Here is a 19,023-nt window from a genome sequence, read left to right on the forward strand (position 1 = left end):
ATCTTATATCATGGTTCCTGTACCCATTTCCGAAATACTTTGCATGGATTGATTGGCTGGATTCGCGGAGAGCCGATCGCCACTTAGGATCCTAACCATCTTTTTATCCCTTGCCGGTCGTGCTACAAGCACTTGGGCAGGACAGACAACTATCTCTTCATCACCCTCGCCCTCATCAGTGCCCTTCTTGACAACTAGCGGGAAGAGCACAATGCGAACCACAGCTTGCTGTGATTCAAGTTCCTCGTTAGACACAGTCTCGCCACTCCGCTCATTCATTAAATCTGCATTGAAATGAACTTTGCGGGTCAATTCGCCATTAGTGTCATATTCCGGTCGTAACGGAGGAAGCATAATATATTCCGCCTTTTGAGTGCGCATGAGAACGGACAGGTCCACTGCAGATTTCATCACCTTACGGAGTGAATCTTGTATACTCTGCTCTAGGTCCTGTGGAGGCGGGAGTAATTTCGACAAGGTGCGATATATTTCTTGAACCACTGCTTCAGTGTCTAAGGCTCGCTGGTCTTGGAAAGCGTGTCGCTTGGCAAGCAGTGAGAGTGTTGTAGCTCTCCACCTCTGAACAGCAGCGGGCGGTCCCACTTCGCTCAGCTGTTTTTCAAGGATCTTTAACTTTTGCCGCTGCTCCCTGTCCATACCGAAGAGATACCGTGTGAAGATATAATCCCACATCATTGTCATAACAACAGACATGAATACGTCTCGGCGTTTCACACGGTCAGCAAGATAAGAATCAACATCTGAGCCATCCAAGATTGCATTCTCAAAACGATCAGCAACTTTCTCATCGCGGAGCGTACTTGTCAAACGGCACAGCCGCATATCGGAAAACTTGGAAAACCGTAGAACCCACTGCTGAACGTGATGACACAGCTTTTGACATGCGCCTTCAAAATAGTCTTCATCACGAAATGTAATCACGTTGTCATGGGAGGAAGCGATAATTTTTTCTTGCAATTCCTTAATTTTTTCTTGGGATTCCAATAGCTCCTCGCGTAGTCGACGAATTTCTGCGTTTTTCTCTGCCAGAGCCGTATCGACTTCAGTGCTCACAATAGTAGCCATACCAGCGGACAACTGAGTATATTTAGCTCGCAGGTCTTCGAGCTCCTCCCTTGACTGTTGCCATTGTTGCGCAACTTCATTGTGTTGACTCGTTTGGTGTTCGCGTGATTGTTGGAGGCCAGCATTGCTTGCAGTGAGACCTTCGTTAAGCTCTGTCAGCTTATTAAGCTCCGTCTGGAGCCATTGCGCAGTCTTCTTCAATTGCTGGATCTGTGAGTCTTTATCCTGGAGTTCCTGTTCACGTGCCTCAAGCGCTTTCGCATGTTGCCTCTGGGCAATTGTCTGCGCTTCTAAGGCTTTTTCGGAGGTAGATTTTGCAGTGGAGAGCAGGCGATTTTCTGACACCAATTGATCGAGCCGAGTCTCAAGATCTTGAAGATGCTGCAAGCTGCGACGGCGACGGACGCTTGGAGGCCGAGATGGAGAAAGCGGGGATCCGGGAATGTCGCCCCAGCCCTCCTAGCCAAAGTTAGTTCCATCAAAAGTTATCATAGACAGTGAAAATGAATCGCTTACATAGACGTCTGCGGCCATGCCTCGCAGTGGGAGTTTACCCTTGTCGGTGACTGGGTCGTAGGTGGATGACGATGCGATCGCCTCAATGTTTACGTCTTCCTCTTCTGGTTGGGGCGTCGGATATTTATTTTTCCCGCCGAGATGGTCGATGTTGCTTTGAGCCCGGAGATCACCGCTACCACGGCTGCGACGTAGCCGGAGAGAGTCAGTGGACCTGAGGCTGTCAAGGCTGGTAACGCTTCCTGTCCGGACTATCTCGCTAGTTTCCGGGGTTTTTAAAATATTGTCAGGAGGCCCGGAGAATGAGCGTAGCTGAGCCCTTGGGGTAGCTTGCGGGGTATCTTGAATGGGTCGAATGGCGAAGGCAGGGGGGGCTTGAGCAAGTTTAACGCTGCTGCCTTGATCCAGTGAGCTAGAGTCTAATATATAACTCTGTCGAGAGCTAGCTAAACCTCCCACTGTGGCCTGTTCCTTGATGGGAGCGAGTGGGCTTTTTGGAGGAGATCTCGTCCGATACTGGTCTGCCAGCCCATAAGGTCCACCAAATATAGAGGGTGGCTGTTGCAACTGAGGTGTGGAAACGGATTCACGAAGATCTGATGATAAGCCCCTTAACGGCGAATTTGGGCTTAGATTTGGTGCTTGCTCCACCACGTCCTTACCCATTTGTGCCTGGCTTATGGCATTACTTTGTTCTCTATGCTGTAATTGGCCATCTCCTTGCCGATTTATTACTTTGGATTCGATAACTTCGGACGTTTCTGGATTTAATTTTTCATTGGACTTCCTTGAGACCCGTGCAAGATGCGGGAAAACACTGGCAACGATCCCGATTGGTGTTTGCCAGGATTCTTGTTTTTGCTGTTGTGCGCCTTCAGAGGGTGGCTGCGAAAATTGCCGACTTGGGTTTGATTGCGCTCTCATATCTAATTCAGGAGTCAACTCCATTGACTGTCTAGATAGCCGGGGGAGACCCGAGCTGTGATCATAGAGGGTCGAATTCGGTCTGGCATCGGCATTAAACTCCTCAATACCACCCTCAATTGACTTTAACAGGTGAGGCTGGTCGGACTCAAATGAATATCTTGGGCCATGGACTTTTCCACCTGGTACTTGGAAATCGGGCAGAGAGATGGTTGACTTCAAGGCATAATCGTGAAACGCGCCTTGCTTCGATTGATCCCAATCAATTGAAGGTAGCGAGTCATCGTCTCTGGGCGTGTCGTCTTTCTTCTCGCTTAGTAGAAATGGTTTGATAGATGGCTCGATTGTTTTAACAGGAGAGTCTTCACAGTCATCTTCGATAATTTCTCCCAGGACCGCTTCATTTTTTAGGGCGTCAGACTTTGGTGCAACTTGGTTAACTTTCCTCTGCAGATCTGGGTTTAATACCTCTATAGAAGTTAGGGGAAGAGCCTCTGAGGATGGGGTTTCGGCTGAAAGATTCTTCTCCACATCCGCGATTTGCCTCGATGATTCGATGCGAGCAGGGCCTTGTTCAAATGTGTTCTCACCAACGTCCTTGGCGTTACTTTGATCGTTCAAAATCGGGCTGGAAGGACCAGAAAACCCTTCTCCCCTTAGCCTATAGTTTATACCTTTAGCTGGGGGTCCGTCGGTAGTTGTTTCTTTAGCTGCAGTAGTGTCTAGCTGTGCTTGTAGGATGGCCACGCCAATAGCATCCGATGTATTCTTGTCCTCTGGAACCCGCTTCTCCAGTCTCATCATTTCTGGTGGCCCTATAGCATCATCACTACTGACCTTGTCTTCTTCTGTGGCTCCCGAATCTATCTTCTTCCCTTTCCCTTTTCTGCCTCGTTTCTCCTTTCTTAACACAGTTTCGGTGGATGCCTCAGGCAAAATGATCACAGGTGCTTCACACAAATTAGACATATCCGCATCTGTCCTCACCGGATCAACGGAAGGGCTAGTTGGCCGAGTAAGGGGTAAAACGCCTTTCTTTGCCTTTTTGTTCTTCTTTCGTTTTTTACTCGCCCATTGAGAACTTGCAGCTTCGTCCTCAAGCTGTTTATCACATGACTGACTTTCCGGTGACTGGGTCATTTCGTTTTGAGCCGGGTATGTTTTTTGGTAAGGGGTATCCACCTCTTGTGAGTCTTTATCAACAATCATTTCTTTAAGAGCGCAGCTTTCACTTGCAATTTCAATTTTTTCGGGAGCCTCTATTACTGGACGAATGACTGAATCACTTTGCATCAATGTTGCTGACTCCAACATAGCAGACTGGGTCTCAAGGGGGGCCGCTTTGTCTTCCTCGCTCTTGGCATCTAGTTCTTCATTCCCACTAAATTCTACTTGACAATCGCTAGCCATATGAGGCTCAAGTTGCATACTATAGCGGTTCTCAGAACCCCAGTTTTCTATGAGAGGTTCGATGCTAAGCCGACTACCATTTTCCGAAGTGTGGTGATTTGCATCTAATCCTTTTGGTGGGACCTCGTGTTGAACGCTATCCTGCTCTTGAGAATGAGTCGATGGCTTGGATTCAGGCAATGCGTCAAGAGTTATGGGCAAACAATGATTATTCTTCGTGATAATCGGAGTGGTTGTTGTGTCAGGAGAAATTATTTGGGCGAACGGGTTCTTGATAGGCGTTAAAGCAGTAGCTGGTCCAAGCCCATCCGAGGAATCTCCCAAAGTCTCTGATTTTGTGATGGTGTCGGCGGTTGGGGGAGGCTGCTGGTTGCCAGAGGGCGGATCGGAATTGTCTACGGTGGTGGAACCGGGTGGACCCACAGGCCCGTGCAATTCATCGTCGAAATGCGTATCTCGTTTTGAGATGACATCGGGGAAATCGGTTTGTTGGATAGACGGCGTGGGGACGGCGTGTTCTGGCGAAGTTTCTGTAGCTGGCGGTCGCGGAGGACCTTGATCAGCAGGCTCCGGTATAACCTGCTCAGTGGGAATTTCATCAGTCCAATCGGTCGTTTTAGCGTTTCTCTTTGAATTTTTACTTTTCTTCTTAAAAGATTGAAATTCTTTACCGTCCGTTTCACGCCCGCCAATTGTAGATTGATCATCAACGCCTTCCCTTGACACTACTTCCTCTAGATGTTCTTCAGACCGTGCTTCATTTGGCTTTGTCGTAGATTGCTCTAATGTCGTCGCGTCTACATCACTGTGCAGCTCAGGTTCTGGAGGATAGGGTGTCTCGATGTCCGAGCGGTCGACAGGATTTTGCACAGCGGGGGGAGAACCGGTGAGATTGAAAGCTTCTTTTTGCTTGTTTTTCTTTGCTTTCCTTCTTGTTTTGCTCGAGTTAGGTTCCTCAGGCTCAGATTCATCAGCCCGTAAGGGAGAAACAGTAGTATCCTCCGCATGTTCGGCATGAGCTACTTCAGTGGCAGTTGTTTTTTCCAGGGGCGGCGGCTCATCCTCCCAGAAATCTTGCTTCTTCTTGTCTTTTTTGGCTTTCCGCTTGGATTTAGCTGACTTTGGCTCTTCTTTGACGGAGCGCTCTGTATCTCCTTCGTTGAACTGATTTTCAACTTGTTGGTCTACCTGTGGAACAACCGAAAGCTGTACTTCGTCTTTTTGCGGCTCTGTATCCACTTTTTTGCCTTTCCTTGCTTTTTTGTCCTTTTTCGATTTTTTTCCGCCAGAAGTCCACGCTGCGACAGGTTCATCTTGATGTTCCTCAGATTCGACTTTGCTAATTAGAGGCTCGGCCACAACCTCAGTTTCTCGAATTCCAGGTTCTAAAGCGGCGTTGTCAGTCGCTTTTTTGTCCTCAGTCAGCGGTGGCTGTTTGTTGTCACTATCTAATGGAGATATGGAAGCACTTGGCTCAACGGTTTCTAGAATGGTAGATGGGGAAAGTTCAATACCATCGGTACTTGAGCCTTCAAGTATTACATGTTGCGACCCGCTTGAAGTATCCTGTGCCGTTGACTCTTCTGGAAGTTTCAATGTGGATTCCGATAGCGCATTTTTGTCCAAATTCATCCAAACATTAGATTCAACTTCAGGTGGCCCCACATCCATGGTTGCCTTTTTCTTCTTCTTATCCTTTCTGCTTTGTTTTCTAGAAGGTTTTGTAGACTCTGATACAGCTATGCCATCTTCAGAGTTTGGGATAGGCTCATTGGCTAATGGTGTGTGGATGTCAGGCGTTAACTCAGAATGCGACTCTTTCATCTCTATATCCCTGAATTCGGTATCTTTAATCGCTGAGGGTGGTAAATTACGCTCTAAATCCATTGGTTGGGATACATCCGCTGTATCGGCCAATGGTTTATCATCAACTGGAAGTATCTCCATTCGTTTTCCTTTTCCTTTCTTACGCTTTTTTGTTACTTGTTCATCCCAGAAATCTTCCGCCAGGCTCTCGTCTTTCTCCACTATTGCCGTAGGAATCTCGTCCATCGTACTAGTGTCCAATGAGGCCGTCTCTAGACCACCCGTTTCAAAAACCGGTACGATCCCCTCTGGGGACTCCATGACTGCCTCGAGCTGTACGGGCTCGGTAGATGATTTGGCTGTCGGTTCGTCAAGACATGTGAATCCCTCAACAGGAGGCGGGCCATTTTCGTTGTCGCCACATGAAAAGTCAGTTTCCATACGTCTAATTTCCAAATCTTCTGCTGGAACTGCTGCGGGTTGAGGCGTTTCGTCCGGCGTGGTAGAAGCCATGGGGTCCTTTGGATTAGAAGCAATAATAGATCCCGTTTCCGCTCCATCGCGAGGAACAAAAACGATCTCTGGACGTGCTATAAATGTGCCAGTCGTAGGTTCGGTTCCATCATCAACGACTTTCGTAGTTTCTGGTACTGTGCCTTGGTCCTGGACCACTTCATCCGTGTTAGAGATAGTTGCTCTAAAAGGCGTGGGAATTTGTTCGTCCTTTAACGATCCGTGTAACTCATGATCGTTTCCCATAGTAACAGACTCCATGGGGTTTTGGGTGGGCTCTTGTTCCATATCAATTTTCTCCTCGCAGACTTCCTGTTTATTTTTATTTTTTCCAACAGAAATATCTGATTCTCTAGGCTCCGGTTCTTGGCGTTTTTTCTTTCCTTTGCCCTTTTTGCTCTTCTTTCTTACAAAGGGAGAAGAGTCGATATCGATATCAATAGGATCCATCTGAGGTCCAGTGGCGTCGTTTGCTGTGACAGATGGCAAGAATTCGGGGGCATCATTAAAAACTTCTGTGTCATTTTGATTGGTGATCTCATCTGGCGAAGTTCTGCAAGTTTGCGTCTCTTCTTCCCCCAATTGCGTACCTTGCCCTAGGGCTTCAGGCGCAGAATCAGGGGTATTGGCTTCCATCGAAGAGCCTGCAGCGGGAAATGACGCATCTTCTCCAACCAGCGGAATCTCAGAGGGAACGTCCATAACGCCTGTATTGCTCAAATCCAAGGTATGAACATGCTCATTGTCAGGTATTTCGACAATTTGCTGTTCGCCTAATAGCTTCTGGGGCGAACTAAGTGATCCGAGTTTATCAACCGCATCATCCCCAGGAAAGTCTTTATCTACTCCCACGCCGTCTCCACCTGGAGAAGTTTCTTGCGTTTCACTACTAGGCTCAGCGTCCACTTGCTCCATATCTTTTTGCAACGTTTGTGAGTCTTCAGGAGTGGGCGTAACAATCAATGCCTTTTCTTTCCTTTTCTTCTTGGCCTTTTTGGTTATGAGTGGGAAAATGTCAGTTAGGGGTTCCTCGGTCGCGACGGCAATTTCTTCCTCGGCTTCAACATTTTCTGTTGGCACAAAATATTCAAGATGTTCTTCGTTTGCCAATGACCTAGACGTTGTCATATCATCTACCTCCTCTTTCCCCAAAGCTTCGTCCGAAGCCGCTAATACGTCAGTGCCAGCTTCCTGTGGGGACTGGGACGGTGAATGCGGTTGCTCTTGTGGAGGGGTTGATTCTTCGACTGTTGAACAATCGAGTTCTTTCTTGTCATTGGCATCTGTAGAAGGCTCATCTTCAACCCGAAATTTTTTGCTCTTTCGTTTTTTCTTTTTGTCCTTCCTAGAAGTTACAGGGGCAAAATAATCATCAGCTATCTCACGGGGCTCTAATGCAGTATTGTTCTGCGAATCATCCTTGAGTGACTCTTCTGTCACCACGGTCAATGACTCCGGAGACTCTTGCCCGTTACCCTCTACATTAGCAATATGTTCCGTCGAAGCCTCCCATGTTGGGTTCCCTTTATCCTGCAGCCCATCGCTAATATCATGAGAAATTATGGGGGAAATGGCCGTTGTGAGTGGTTCTATAGCATCGTGTGCCGTCACAGCTTCTTCTGTGGCTACTATAGAGTGGTTATCTTCCTCCTTCTGCAGTGCTGTTAGTGGCTCAATGACTGCTTCGGATCCAGAAATTCCATCCTCCACAAAAATTCCTTGCGTATTCGCATCCTGCACCGGAGAAGGCTTGAAGGTCTCTCTAGCTTCTTCCGTTGGAGAAGTAGTAGGGGCAATTTCTTTACTTTCAAGTATAAAATCCTTAGCAGATGACAGTTGAGGTTGTTCAGCGACGGAGGAAGTCGTCAGCGCTTCTGCAGTATCCGTGTTTCGGTCAAAATCTTGGGAAGAACGGTCCACCTGATCAGCCGCGGCCTCAGGAGAAGCAATATCTTCAGGGCTAATGGTAATAGCTGTAAATGGATGATTTTCATCCTTGTGGCTCAATTCTGCTGTAAGGGTTGGGTCATTCATCTCGACAGCTTCCTTCCTGCTAGGAGTAGGAAATTCCAAGGGATTATTCACATCGTGTGTAGTAAAAATATGGCCGTCGAACGGTGGCGTTTGCCCCTGTTTGGCTAATACCGTTGCTTCTTCCGCCTCAGCAATGGGCGCGTCGGAGTCTCCTTCGAGAAGTCCGGCATCGTCCTTCCCAGAAGTTGCAACAGACCCTCGTCCTTTCCTCTTCCCCCTTTTCCCTTTCTTTGATTTGGTCGGCTTGATTGAAAATGTGACAGGGGATTCATAAGGTTTATCATCGCTGGCGACCGCTTCAGGGCTTACATCACGATCCTTGACAAGTGGGAACGGGATTGAAACTTCAGAAATTGATGTTTCGGGAGGCATGTTCTGTTCGTTCGATTGAGGCCCTCTTTGGACAACATCAGGAAGTCCGGGTCCGAAGGCCTCTTCAATTGAGATGTCGGCTACCTGGGGAAAGAAAGAGTTAAAAACAGGATCTGGGGTTGAAATATGGCCAATTTGTCGTGAAGTCTCAATACCCATCTCTTCTCCACTTATTAGTGCCTTCTCTGGGTCTTCTACTGCAGTTGGCTCCGTAGGTTTCGACTCTACGCCTGTTTGCTGCAAGGGGGCATTCTTCGGGGCCTCTGTAACTGCATCTGGAAGAATGGGCTCGGTTTCGATCACAGCCGCCTTGGCCGAAGTTTCACCGTCATGATCATCCGTTGAGGTAATGAGTTGATTGTCAGGATCCTGTAGCGCTTTTACTTTCTGAGGAAAGATATTTGGGGACGGCTCATGGGCCAAAATTGATGTTGGCTCCTCAGTTTCCTGCTCCGGGGATATCGTTTCAGCTACAGAGGCTGGATCCTGAAAATTAGACGTATCACCATCTCGGCTATGCATAGCATCTTCACCTTGATATTCAGGTAAGACCGAGCCCATTTCATTCGTATTTACGGCCCCCACCACACCTTGATATTGTTTTTCCTCGGCAGATACGGGATCAACTATGTGGTCATTTGCTTCTTGAAATAGCTCGTCTGCCGGAGGTGCAGTTGTGTTCAAAGCATCGTTAACAGTAAATGGAATAGTAGCAGGCCCTTCAACCCCTCGGCTCGTCTCAAGATTATCATGAAGATGCTTTTGAACGTAAATCCCCGAGGTCGATACAGGTGAGATTGGAACAGGTGTGGTGGCTTCTAGGGCGTCGTATTCAACGGCTGATTCGTACGCACTGAAGGCAGTGGATGGACGACTCCCAAGATCCCGAGATTCGGGTTGATCGGCTTCAAAAGATTCATGGCCGAAGTTAGGAATCGCAGTCACATCGGATTGCACACTGATGCTTGACCTATCACCAGCTGTGCGCCACGACTCGGCCTCTGTGGCTGGACTCTCAGGAATGCTGTCTGGCAGTGGTGGAAGCTCCTCATCAGGAATAGATGCCGATTTTGGAGATTCGGGTAAAGGAGGCAAGGAGTCTAAACTTTCGTCAAAATGTCCCATAAGAAGTTCTGAAGGTGAATGGAATTCGTATTTTGGCTTCTGCTTCTTCATAGCGTCCTGGTATGTGGCTGCCGTGGGCGTTGCTTCCTTAGAATCCAGTACATCGTCGTTCTCCGGCATTTGATTAGTATCAAGGCGTAGTTCTATTGGCTGTCGACGTGGAATCCCCGCTGATTGGTCATACGCAAAATCTGCTTCACTTGAAGCCCTTTGGCCTTCTACTGAGGGGCTTCGAGATGTTGCTCGGCTTGATGGTAGAGACGGATAGGGGCCTTCAGTTTGTTCTTCTGGCTTGGAATAGCTATGTCTTTCTACTAGCCAGAGAGGACGCAGTTCTCTATCAAATTTAAATTCAGTAGATTTAGGTCGTTTATGGGCCCTCGCCGTGGCTGGGGAAGAGCCAGAGGATTCTGGTGCGGGCGGCGCTGTGGGAGATGCACTGTGCGCACTGAATGGGCGGCGAAAATGTAAAGGTACAGCGGTTGGAGAAGGGGTTGCACTTGGAGACAGATCATGATCGCCGCGAAGAGAAATTCTTCTTGGTGTGACCATACCAGGTGAAGGAGAGGAAGGTCGACTCCGTGAGAGAGGTGGGAGGTCGAATTTCTCTCCAGGAAAAGGAGAGCTTGAGCGGCTACGGCCACGTTGGCCCAAAAGCGTATCAGGCGGGGTCGAGGTGACAGGCGTAGTAGGCGCCTTCACAAAAGCAGGAGTTTCGGCATCGATCCCCGAAGCACTATCACCCATCGATAGTATTTCGGGGCGCTCGCCTAAAAAAGAATCTGGCAAAGATTTGGTTGTCGAAGCTTCAGTCTGCCTTGAAATTAGAACTTGCCCAGTTAAAATGACAGAAAATCGTACCTCATCATCTGTCGGTTTTCCAGATCCAACTATTTCCTCATACCGACTCTTTCGGTCTTTTGTACGTTCTTTACGGTTTCTTTTTCGGCCCGACGACTCTACCTCATCCCAGACCGGTTCATCCGGCGATCTCCGGCGTATATCACCTCCCACACTGTCGATTACATGGTCTTCAGTAAGAGAAGTACCGTGGTCGGTTTCGCTGCAATCTGCTAGCTGCCCCTCATGGACCCCAAAAGGCAGCTGGACTTGTTCAGGCGCCACATCGGCACGTCTCTGTTTTCTTTTCTTTCGCTTGCTCTTTGAGGTCGAAATTCCTGGCACATCAACAACTTCGTCATTTTCACCTTCTGGAAGTGAATCTTCCTTTTGAGCCTCAAGATTTGAATCAGGGCCTAGATCGCCACGCACAAAACTCTGTTTTTCATCTAATTTGATGTCCGTCGGCTCTTGAAAATCGACTTCACGGCGTTGAGTTGAAAATTCAGTAGGCTCAACAGGATCAGCTTCTACCTCACTGCGCACTTGTTTGTTCTTGTTCTTTCGTTTTTGTTTCTTGCTGCTGATTGTTTTAGTTTCGGGTTCAGGTTGGATAGGTTCCTCTACAGGCGCTTGAGATTTCAATTTCAAGCCGGTCTCTGCTTCATTATCAAAAGTGTCGGAAGAAACTAAGCCCTCGCCAGAATGATCGTCAATGAGGGGAACAAATTTTTGAGAACCACGTTCCTCAGTGATAAGACTCTTAGGCGCCTGTTCTTCCTGGGCATCGAAGAATTCTCGAGTATCTGATGCAACTTTATGCGCTGGTAAATATTCCGGCACCTGATGAGTTAGTTCTTCACTCATGTCGTCTTTTTCTTTCGTCGGTACAATCTTAGAGGAGCGATCGTCAACATTCCGTGCCGACTTTTTCTTGCCATAGAAATCTTCTGTGTCGGAAGAAGGTAGTGACTCGGGCTCCACAAATCCGTGAATATGTGAAGGACTTCCGGTGGTCGATAAATCGGGCAATTCCCCGAAAATTGCCGTTTCCACAGAAACATTTTCGGGTTCAGAGCTAGGAGGGGAGGTGCGTGAATGATACATGGGTTCATTTGTGACAATGGAAGGATCAAAACCAGCAAGTACAGCGCCGGCAGCCAGAGTAGCTGCAAATTCAATATCATCATCAAATCCTCCGGGTATGCGTTGGGACACAACTTCTTCGATAGGACTATCATCATCCTTCACCATTTCCGCTTTTGGTGTTTCAGTGCTGCGTGTCATAGCTGATTCTTGCTGAAATTCCTTTGGAATGTCTGTATTCTCCGGTCCCCGCACTTCCGCAAGACCAACAATAGGATCACGGGTTATGCCTTGTGGCCCTTCGGTGGTTTTGTGGTCTCTAGCATCCTCGGTCTTGTCACTCGCGGTTGACGACTGATCTCTCACGGGCTCGATGGGAGATTCGTTTTCATGGTACCCGTCCGAAATAACAGACCCATCAGTACTATGGGGAGGAGTGGGTTCTATCAAATTCAGATGTGGAACGGGCCACGGAAGACGACTAGGATCCACACCATCAGAAATTTTGGCAGCCTCTTTATCAAAGCGAACCTTGGGTGGATCCTTCAAAGAAGGATCAGAACTCGTATCTGATCGAGAATGATTTTTAGATGATCTAAATTCCTCAGGAGTGAAGTACTCCACATAGCTGTCATATGCAGGCGATGCAATGATGCGCTTGGTAGCTTCCACCGCGATTCGTCGAGCGTGGTCTGTGTCGCCATCATCCGAATCAAAGTCACGTCGAGGCACCCTAGAACTTTTCCTGCCATCGTCGTCAGATTCGGAATAATCATGGCGTTTAGAGCTATTTCGCTCCTGGCTCTCGTCTATCAGCTTGCGACTTTGCTTGTCTCCTAGGTCGCTTAAAATGGCAGAAGTTGCTGCTGCACCGACAAGAGCAGCGCCTACTGGTATGGCTCGATAGTAACGGGACGATGTTTCGCGTTCTCCGTTCTTGCTAGAACGATCATCCTCATATTCAGGCCAGTCCCGATACGAGTCATCTACTGGCGGACGAGAAGCACGTTCTCTACGGCGGGCTCTTCTTTCATCATCCAGCTCCTGACGCAGTTCTTTTTCCTCCTGCTCTTGAGTCAAATTAAATTGAACTTGCGATGCCGAATGCCGTTTTGGTAAACGATAATCAGACGTATCAAATTGGGTTGAGGAAAAGGCAGGAGACGATTCCCTTCTTCTATGTCCCCTGTCCCCTCGTAAATCTCTGGCATGGCGGTCGTCAAATTCTTCTCGTCTATTTCGGTAGGTATCAATAGGCTCACTAAATGGCCCAGTAGTGGTCATCGGGTGATCGACGTCATTTCTGCGGGTTAGAGGCTGCGCAGCCTGACCTTGAGGATAAGTGGGCTGGGGATGTCCAGTGGCTTCGGGCCCTTCTTGAAGCAGTGGCTCTGACGATGTCAAACGCAAAGGCTCTCGCTCACGGCGATCAGATGGCTCCAAAGCTTGAGTTTCTGTCACAGTCTCAAAGCGAGACGGGTCAGAGGTAGAAACGGGGTACACATTATGCATCGATGGTTGGCTCGCAGAACTTTCTATGGCTGCCGCTGCTGGGATTAGCGCTAAAGCTGGCGCCAAGGCCGGCGCCCCAAGCTTAGCCACTGGCTTTGGCTGCTTTCTACGTTTCCCCCATCGCCAGCCCCATTTCGAAGTTCCTGAATCTGACGAATCGCCGCCATATGCTAGAGCTGAATCTAGGCTTGACTCGGACATCGATTCCCACCCGTCATCATCGTCATATTTGTGGCCGGCCGTGGATATCATAGGTGCATTGCTCGGGTAGCCATGGCGTCGCTCCTTCACAGCTACAAGATCTGGCCGACGGCGTCGTCGTCCATCCATATAAGCTGCTGCGCCAGCAAGTGAGACAGCAGTGCCCCCCAGTGCGAGCAGTTTGGCGTCCACGTTGCCGTCGTCTTTGTTTTTTGTCGATCGGCGGGAAGGCCCTTTGTAGAACCCAGGACCAAATGCTAGATCATCATCTGAAGAAGAGGACGATGCAGATCGAAAGCTGAAGAATCCTCTCTGCTTCTTTTTGGATCCCTCGGGTCTGTCCTTTATTCGCTTTTCTGATGGTGCTGTAAAGAAATACGATAGGCCAGCCATTCCGCTCTTCCCAGAGACGCGGGATATATCAACAAGGGAGCCCGAAGAACTAGACGACGACCGTCTTCTCCTCCGTGGGTGCTTTTTTGGAGATTTGGTGCGGCTTCGACGTCGAGCTCTGGATGCCAAAGCTCCCGCTCCTACAGCTGCCGCACCTAGAGCAAGGCCTTTTCTACCAACACCACGAGACTCTTCTGAAGAAAATGAAGAAGATCCGCTGGATCCCGGTCGTGTCCGTTCCCTAGATCGAGGATGGTGTGGATAAGCATATTGAGCTGGTGGAAGTCCGTACCCGCTAACTGCAGAAGTTGCTGGATGGCTGTTACTCGACACAGTAGTTACACCTTGAGATACATAACTTCTTGTTCCTGGGTTTGCGCTATAACCACTTGTTGAGGAGGTTGGACTTGCCGAACGTGCGTATCTCTTACTAGAGTTGCCGCTGGCATTCGATCTCGTGATATCGTAAATCGATTTTCCAGCAGCAGCAGCCAGGCCAGCGCCAATCCAAGGTTTCATGCCTGATCGCTTCCTACGACGGCTTTCGTCAGAGGATGACGCATATCGACTATACTTATCGACTTTAGATCTTCCGTTGAAATTATTATTGAAATTCTTCTGCCGATAATGGTGCTTTCTAGGTGCATCTCGAGATGTCGTACCAGGCTCAAAACAGTATTTGCAAACACCAATTATTTCGGAATACTCTTCATATTGGGCGACTGCCTCGGGGTCTCTCCAGAAATTGATAAATCGACCCAAGGGCCCGTGATACTTGCGCTGGTACCCCGGCTTCCCCGGGTAATACAACTGATTACTAGGATAGTGCATGCCTTGGGTAGTGTTCTGTCCGAGGGCTGACGCAGCTGAAAGTCCGGCACCTACACCTAAGGCAGCCATGCCGGCATGAGCAGAAGAAAATTTAGAGTGATGTTGATGAGACATATCTGTCTGACCCTGAGAGTGTGAAGCTGGTAGGCTCGACGTATGGGGCGGTTCTTGGGCAGGGTTCTCATCCAATAAAATGGGATCAATGCCATAGGTTGCCGTAGAAGAAGCTGGCGAACCGTTATGCGGCTGATTATTTTGTGGTGTAGGGGTAGTGTAGAAAGACTCTGCCGCGCCTGGTTGTCCCAATGCACTGGGCTCAACCGGGGGAGCCGGTGTTTCCAAAGGCGACATCAAATGCGGCTGAGTCCCAGCAATGACAGGTTGCGAATCTGGCCTTACGCCAGGCTGTGTTGAAACAGACTGACCTTGATCATTATAGTAATCGGCAGCCAAACCGTAGGCTGCTGAAGGAGACATGTTGTCTGCTCTTTGGGCTGGAGTCGCAGCAGCACGAGAGAGATTCGGCGGCACCGAAATGTCATTCGTTGGCGTAGTCTCAGGCGCAAAATATGCTGTAGGATAGCCTCTTGGTATATCGGGTATGGAGCGAGAAGAATATGGAAATGACATATCTTCATCGACGGGTTCGGCTTTTGCCCTTCGTTGTTTGTATTTCCGCTCATCTAGATATGCCAGCGGATCTTCGGCGTCAAATTCATTTCGGTGACGTCTCCTATCCGCCCGGTCACTAACAACGACTCTGTCACGATCACTTCGTCGCCGTTCATATCCTGTTTCCTGAGAATCGGGATCGCGTTCCAAGTTTCTCAATTCTTGCTCCTCGTCGATTCCAAACTCGTCATCGTTTCTTCGCGGGCGATAGTCTCTACCCTCTAGGTCATATATTTGCGCAGCTTCGTCTGCATCCTCCTTACGCCATCTCCGCTGTTCTCTAGTGCCAGAAAGCTCACCTTCGCCAGCACGAGCACGTCGCTCTTGTCTTCGCACCTCCGATCGCAGAGATCTCGGTGAAGCGGGACCTTCACCGGCTTTATCGTCATCAGAAATATCGTTTTTGTCTTTCGATCGAGTATAATCGTCATAATCATCGTCTATTGCCGTCACATAACTACTAGACACCGCCGACCTTGCAGCGTTCTCGGAGTATTCGGGATATGAACTTGTGGTTCTTGAGCGCTCGGGCTCTTCGCTCCGAGTAGATTTTCGCGTTGCTGGAGAAAGGTCATCTTCGGGACGGCTCTTTGTTTTGCGGCGTGATGAGGAAGTGGAGGATCGCTCGTCGCGATCGCGATGCCGATGGCGATCGGATCTGGAGCTGGAGCTGGATGTGGATGAGCGATTGGAAGGCTTGATGAACAAGCCTCGTAACATGGCGAACAAAATGATTCGAATGTGGAAACGAGTGCAAAAAAATGTATCTGCAAGGGAGTCCAGTTCGCTGCAGAATCAGTTCATTTGTTGATGCGGGAGGGTTGTTGTTTTGGTTGGTGTTGTGGTTGGGGTGGCTGGTGGCCGGCAGCCGCAACCGTGGGTCCGCCGCTCGGGTGTTTTCCCTGGTCAAGCCGGGCGGGTCGAAACCATGAATCAAAGCATAAAGTGAAGAGATAAATGAATGTCGCAATCAACCGAGGAAATCGATAGTGGTAGCTTTTGGCGGGCGTCGACAACAGAAGGATTGATGAAAGACTGGGGGCGATAGATGCGGGCAGCCAAGCATGTCAAGAGGACGTTGTGGCAACTTTATGCAGCGATCGATTCAGCTGACAGGCAGCAGGGCGGATGGAGGCGTTGCTGCTGGCGACGACATTTAGGATGCTGCGCTGAGCACGGAATATCGAGCAAACGATCTAGGATGACCGGTTCATCATAATCCAAATGTGCTGTACGTATAGTTACTCGGAATTAAGTAGGTATTGCGCAAATACCCCGTATATGCACTCTAATGGCATAGTTACTGTACACGCACTGGGCTTGAGTTTGAAAGTTTATTCCAAGGATCACACTGTATATTGTGTTCTAAATGAAGCGAGTTTCCAAAACATTTCAAAGAAGGTCAAAACAGAGCGCCAAACAAAATGGACAAGTTTCGCGCATTTACGATGCTAAGAACGCATTAACCCCTGCTACGCGGCGACATCAAGCGCGCACCCTCGTTCCTAAACCGCTTCTGGAGCCAATGAGGAAAAGACCGGACATTGCTGACAATGTTTCCAGAAAAAATCGGCAAGATAACGTTGCCGCTGCGACCGGTTAGAATTTGGTCTGTAACAGCTTCGGCAACAGTGTCTGGGTGCAACAGCGGAGTCAGCAAGCTTCCTCCAGGCCTAATCACATCCACAAGCTGAGTGTTGACGAAGCCCGGCGTCACTAGCACCGTTCTCACTTTAGGTGCACTGTAGCAACTCCGCAGTTCGCCAGCAAGACCTTCATGGAATGCAAGCGCTGCCGCTTTGCTGGCAGAGTAGTCCACTAGATTGGCGCTGGTGACATGGGAGGCGAGTGACGCAACAGTAACGACCATTCCGTGGTTTCGGGATACCATATGTGGTAAAAATTGACGGGTGAGCCAGTAGTGCGACATTGTATTCACTTCAAAAGTCTGACGGGTCTCCGCTTCTGTCCCTCCGAGGATTGTCTTTCCTTTCAGGATACCAGCATTGTTGACTAAAATAGTCGGCTCGCCCATTTTTGCTCGAATCTGCTGAGCTACACCCGCGATCTGCTCGCTAGAGCAAATGTCACACAAAAAGAATTCGATATTGGCTGGATGTTCATATTTCAACGGCTGAACATCTAACACCGCCACTTTCAGTCCTCGTGCGGCAAGCAGAAGTGCGATTCTTTTTCCAATTCCATCGCTTCCACCTGTAACGACGGCAATCTCCGCTCGCCAGTTATATGTGTCTGAAACTCCGTTGTTCAGCGAACGGCGGCTCAACCAGGCATTGATAGTGCGGTACAGCCCAATCGAGAGCAAAAGCCTCAACACTCGAACAACCCCTGGCCGCCTTTCGCCGTATTCTTGCCCCCAGCTTGTGAATTTCGTGAGGAGGAACAAAGGTAGGGTTAAGGAGGTTGACAGCAGCGTACCGTTGACCAGGCGAGCGATAACGTCGGCTGAGAATCCTAATCATCATCAACTTAGCAAAGAGGCGGCTTTTGGGTGGTTGCAAAACATACCTTCGCGGGGCTGCCAGCGTTTTGGAGAAGCCATTGTCGCGATGCGGTATCAAGAAAGAAGGGCAAGCTTCATGGATTTAATGAAATCAGTAGAAGCAGAAGTCAACGGAACAGCGTCTCGTCGCCCATAGAAGATTTGGACACACATGTGCATCAGACAAATATCTGGTCCCCATCAGGTCTGTACCTCGGGCCAGCATATGTAAAGCTCAAGGGGCTGCGAAGTCTAACCAGTAGTGGGAACAGGGCCACGCGCGGTAGTGCGGAGTCCCAGGTCCAATTTTTCATGTGCTTGAATCTGACTTCCCCATAGCCACTTTTCTGGCCCGTGCACTTAAACCATGGTTAACTACGGAGTACTCTGTACGGTGTAGGGAGTAGTTGCTAAGTGTTTAGATCGAAGAAAAAGCTAGGGATATGAAGGGCGCAGATCTGGCCTTACGCCGTCCTCCATTACGGAGCAGTTAGGTGTACGGAGTACGGAGTATAGTTACCGACTGAGCAGAACTTGTCTTATGTAACATAACGCTAGTAAAGTTTAACCCAGTTTTGAGTCCAGTGCTCCGTATGGCGAGCATTGTGTAAAAAGAAATGCTGACCTCAGGAAAGAAATGAATTCAACCGAACTAGATGACATCTAAAATGGAATGAACAACACAAGCTAATTGAGATGCCTAATGAAACTAGCACCGTGCGAACATTCATGGACACCTCAAGTGCACATGTAGGGGGTGGAGTTTCTCAGAAAGCACACTAAAGCTCGGGAGTGGACGGCGGATGGTGAGTTGAGTAAAAGTTCCATACTCCATACTCCATAAAATTCTTGTGCCACTGTTTCTTCGTCTGACCACCGAGATACTATTTTCCGGATTGATAATACCACTGCTGTTGTATAGCAATCTGAGTAGTGGAGGCTAGAAATGAGATGTGAGGGCTTCAGTCCATGATGCTCTGCATACAGAAGTTTCATAGCACGATCAACTAGCTCTAACACATTCGTCCGGTTTAGCATATGCATCTTCGCACTCCTACGAGTCTCTTCCAAACAAAAACCGGCATGCCTTGCGCGTTGCAATCCGCGTCAAAGAATTCTTGCCATTTAAGGAATTTTAGGAATAAGAAAGAAGAGGGGAGGAAGTCAAAAAGCTCAACCATGTTTGCGAAACTATTGAT

General features: G+C 48.8%; 2 protein-coding genes across 2 annotated transcripts; both read right to left on the minus strand.

The window, feature by feature from the left end:
• Positions 1 to 3: 3 nt before the first annotated feature.
• LOZ57_001838 (uncharacterized protein) lies at positions 4 to 16,041 on the minus strand (the record flags this gene model as incomplete). The annotated part of the gene is made up of 2 exons (XM_049250920.1): positions 4 to 1,545; positions 1,603 to 16,041. The coding sequence occupies 2 exons, from the start codon at positions 16,039 to 16,041 to the stop codon at positions 4 to 6; spliced, it is 15,981 nt and encodes a 5,326-aa protein (XP_049110504.1).
• A 742-nt stretch (positions 16,042 to 16,783) lies between these two features.
• Positions 16,784 to 17,884, minus strand: LOZ57_001839 (uncharacterized protein; the record flags this gene model as incomplete). Its single annotated transcript, XM_049250921.1, has 2 exons — positions 16,784 to 17,796; positions 17,851 to 17,884. The coding sequence occupies 2 exons, from the start codon at positions 17,882 to 17,884 to the stop codon at positions 16,784 to 16,786; spliced, it is 1,047 nt and encodes a 348-aa protein (XP_049110505.1).
• Between the last annotated feature and the right edge of the window lie 1,139 nt (positions 17,885 to 19,023).

The sequence above is a fragment of the Ophidiomyces ophidiicola genome (assembly GCF_022830035.1).
Source record: "Ophidiomyces ophidiicola strain CBS 122913 chromosome Unknown scaffold_4, whole genome shotgun sequence".
NCBI classification, from domain to species: Eukaryota; Fungi; Ascomycota; class Eurotiomycetes; order Onygenales; family Onygenaceae; genus Ophidiomyces; species Ophidiomyces ophidiicola.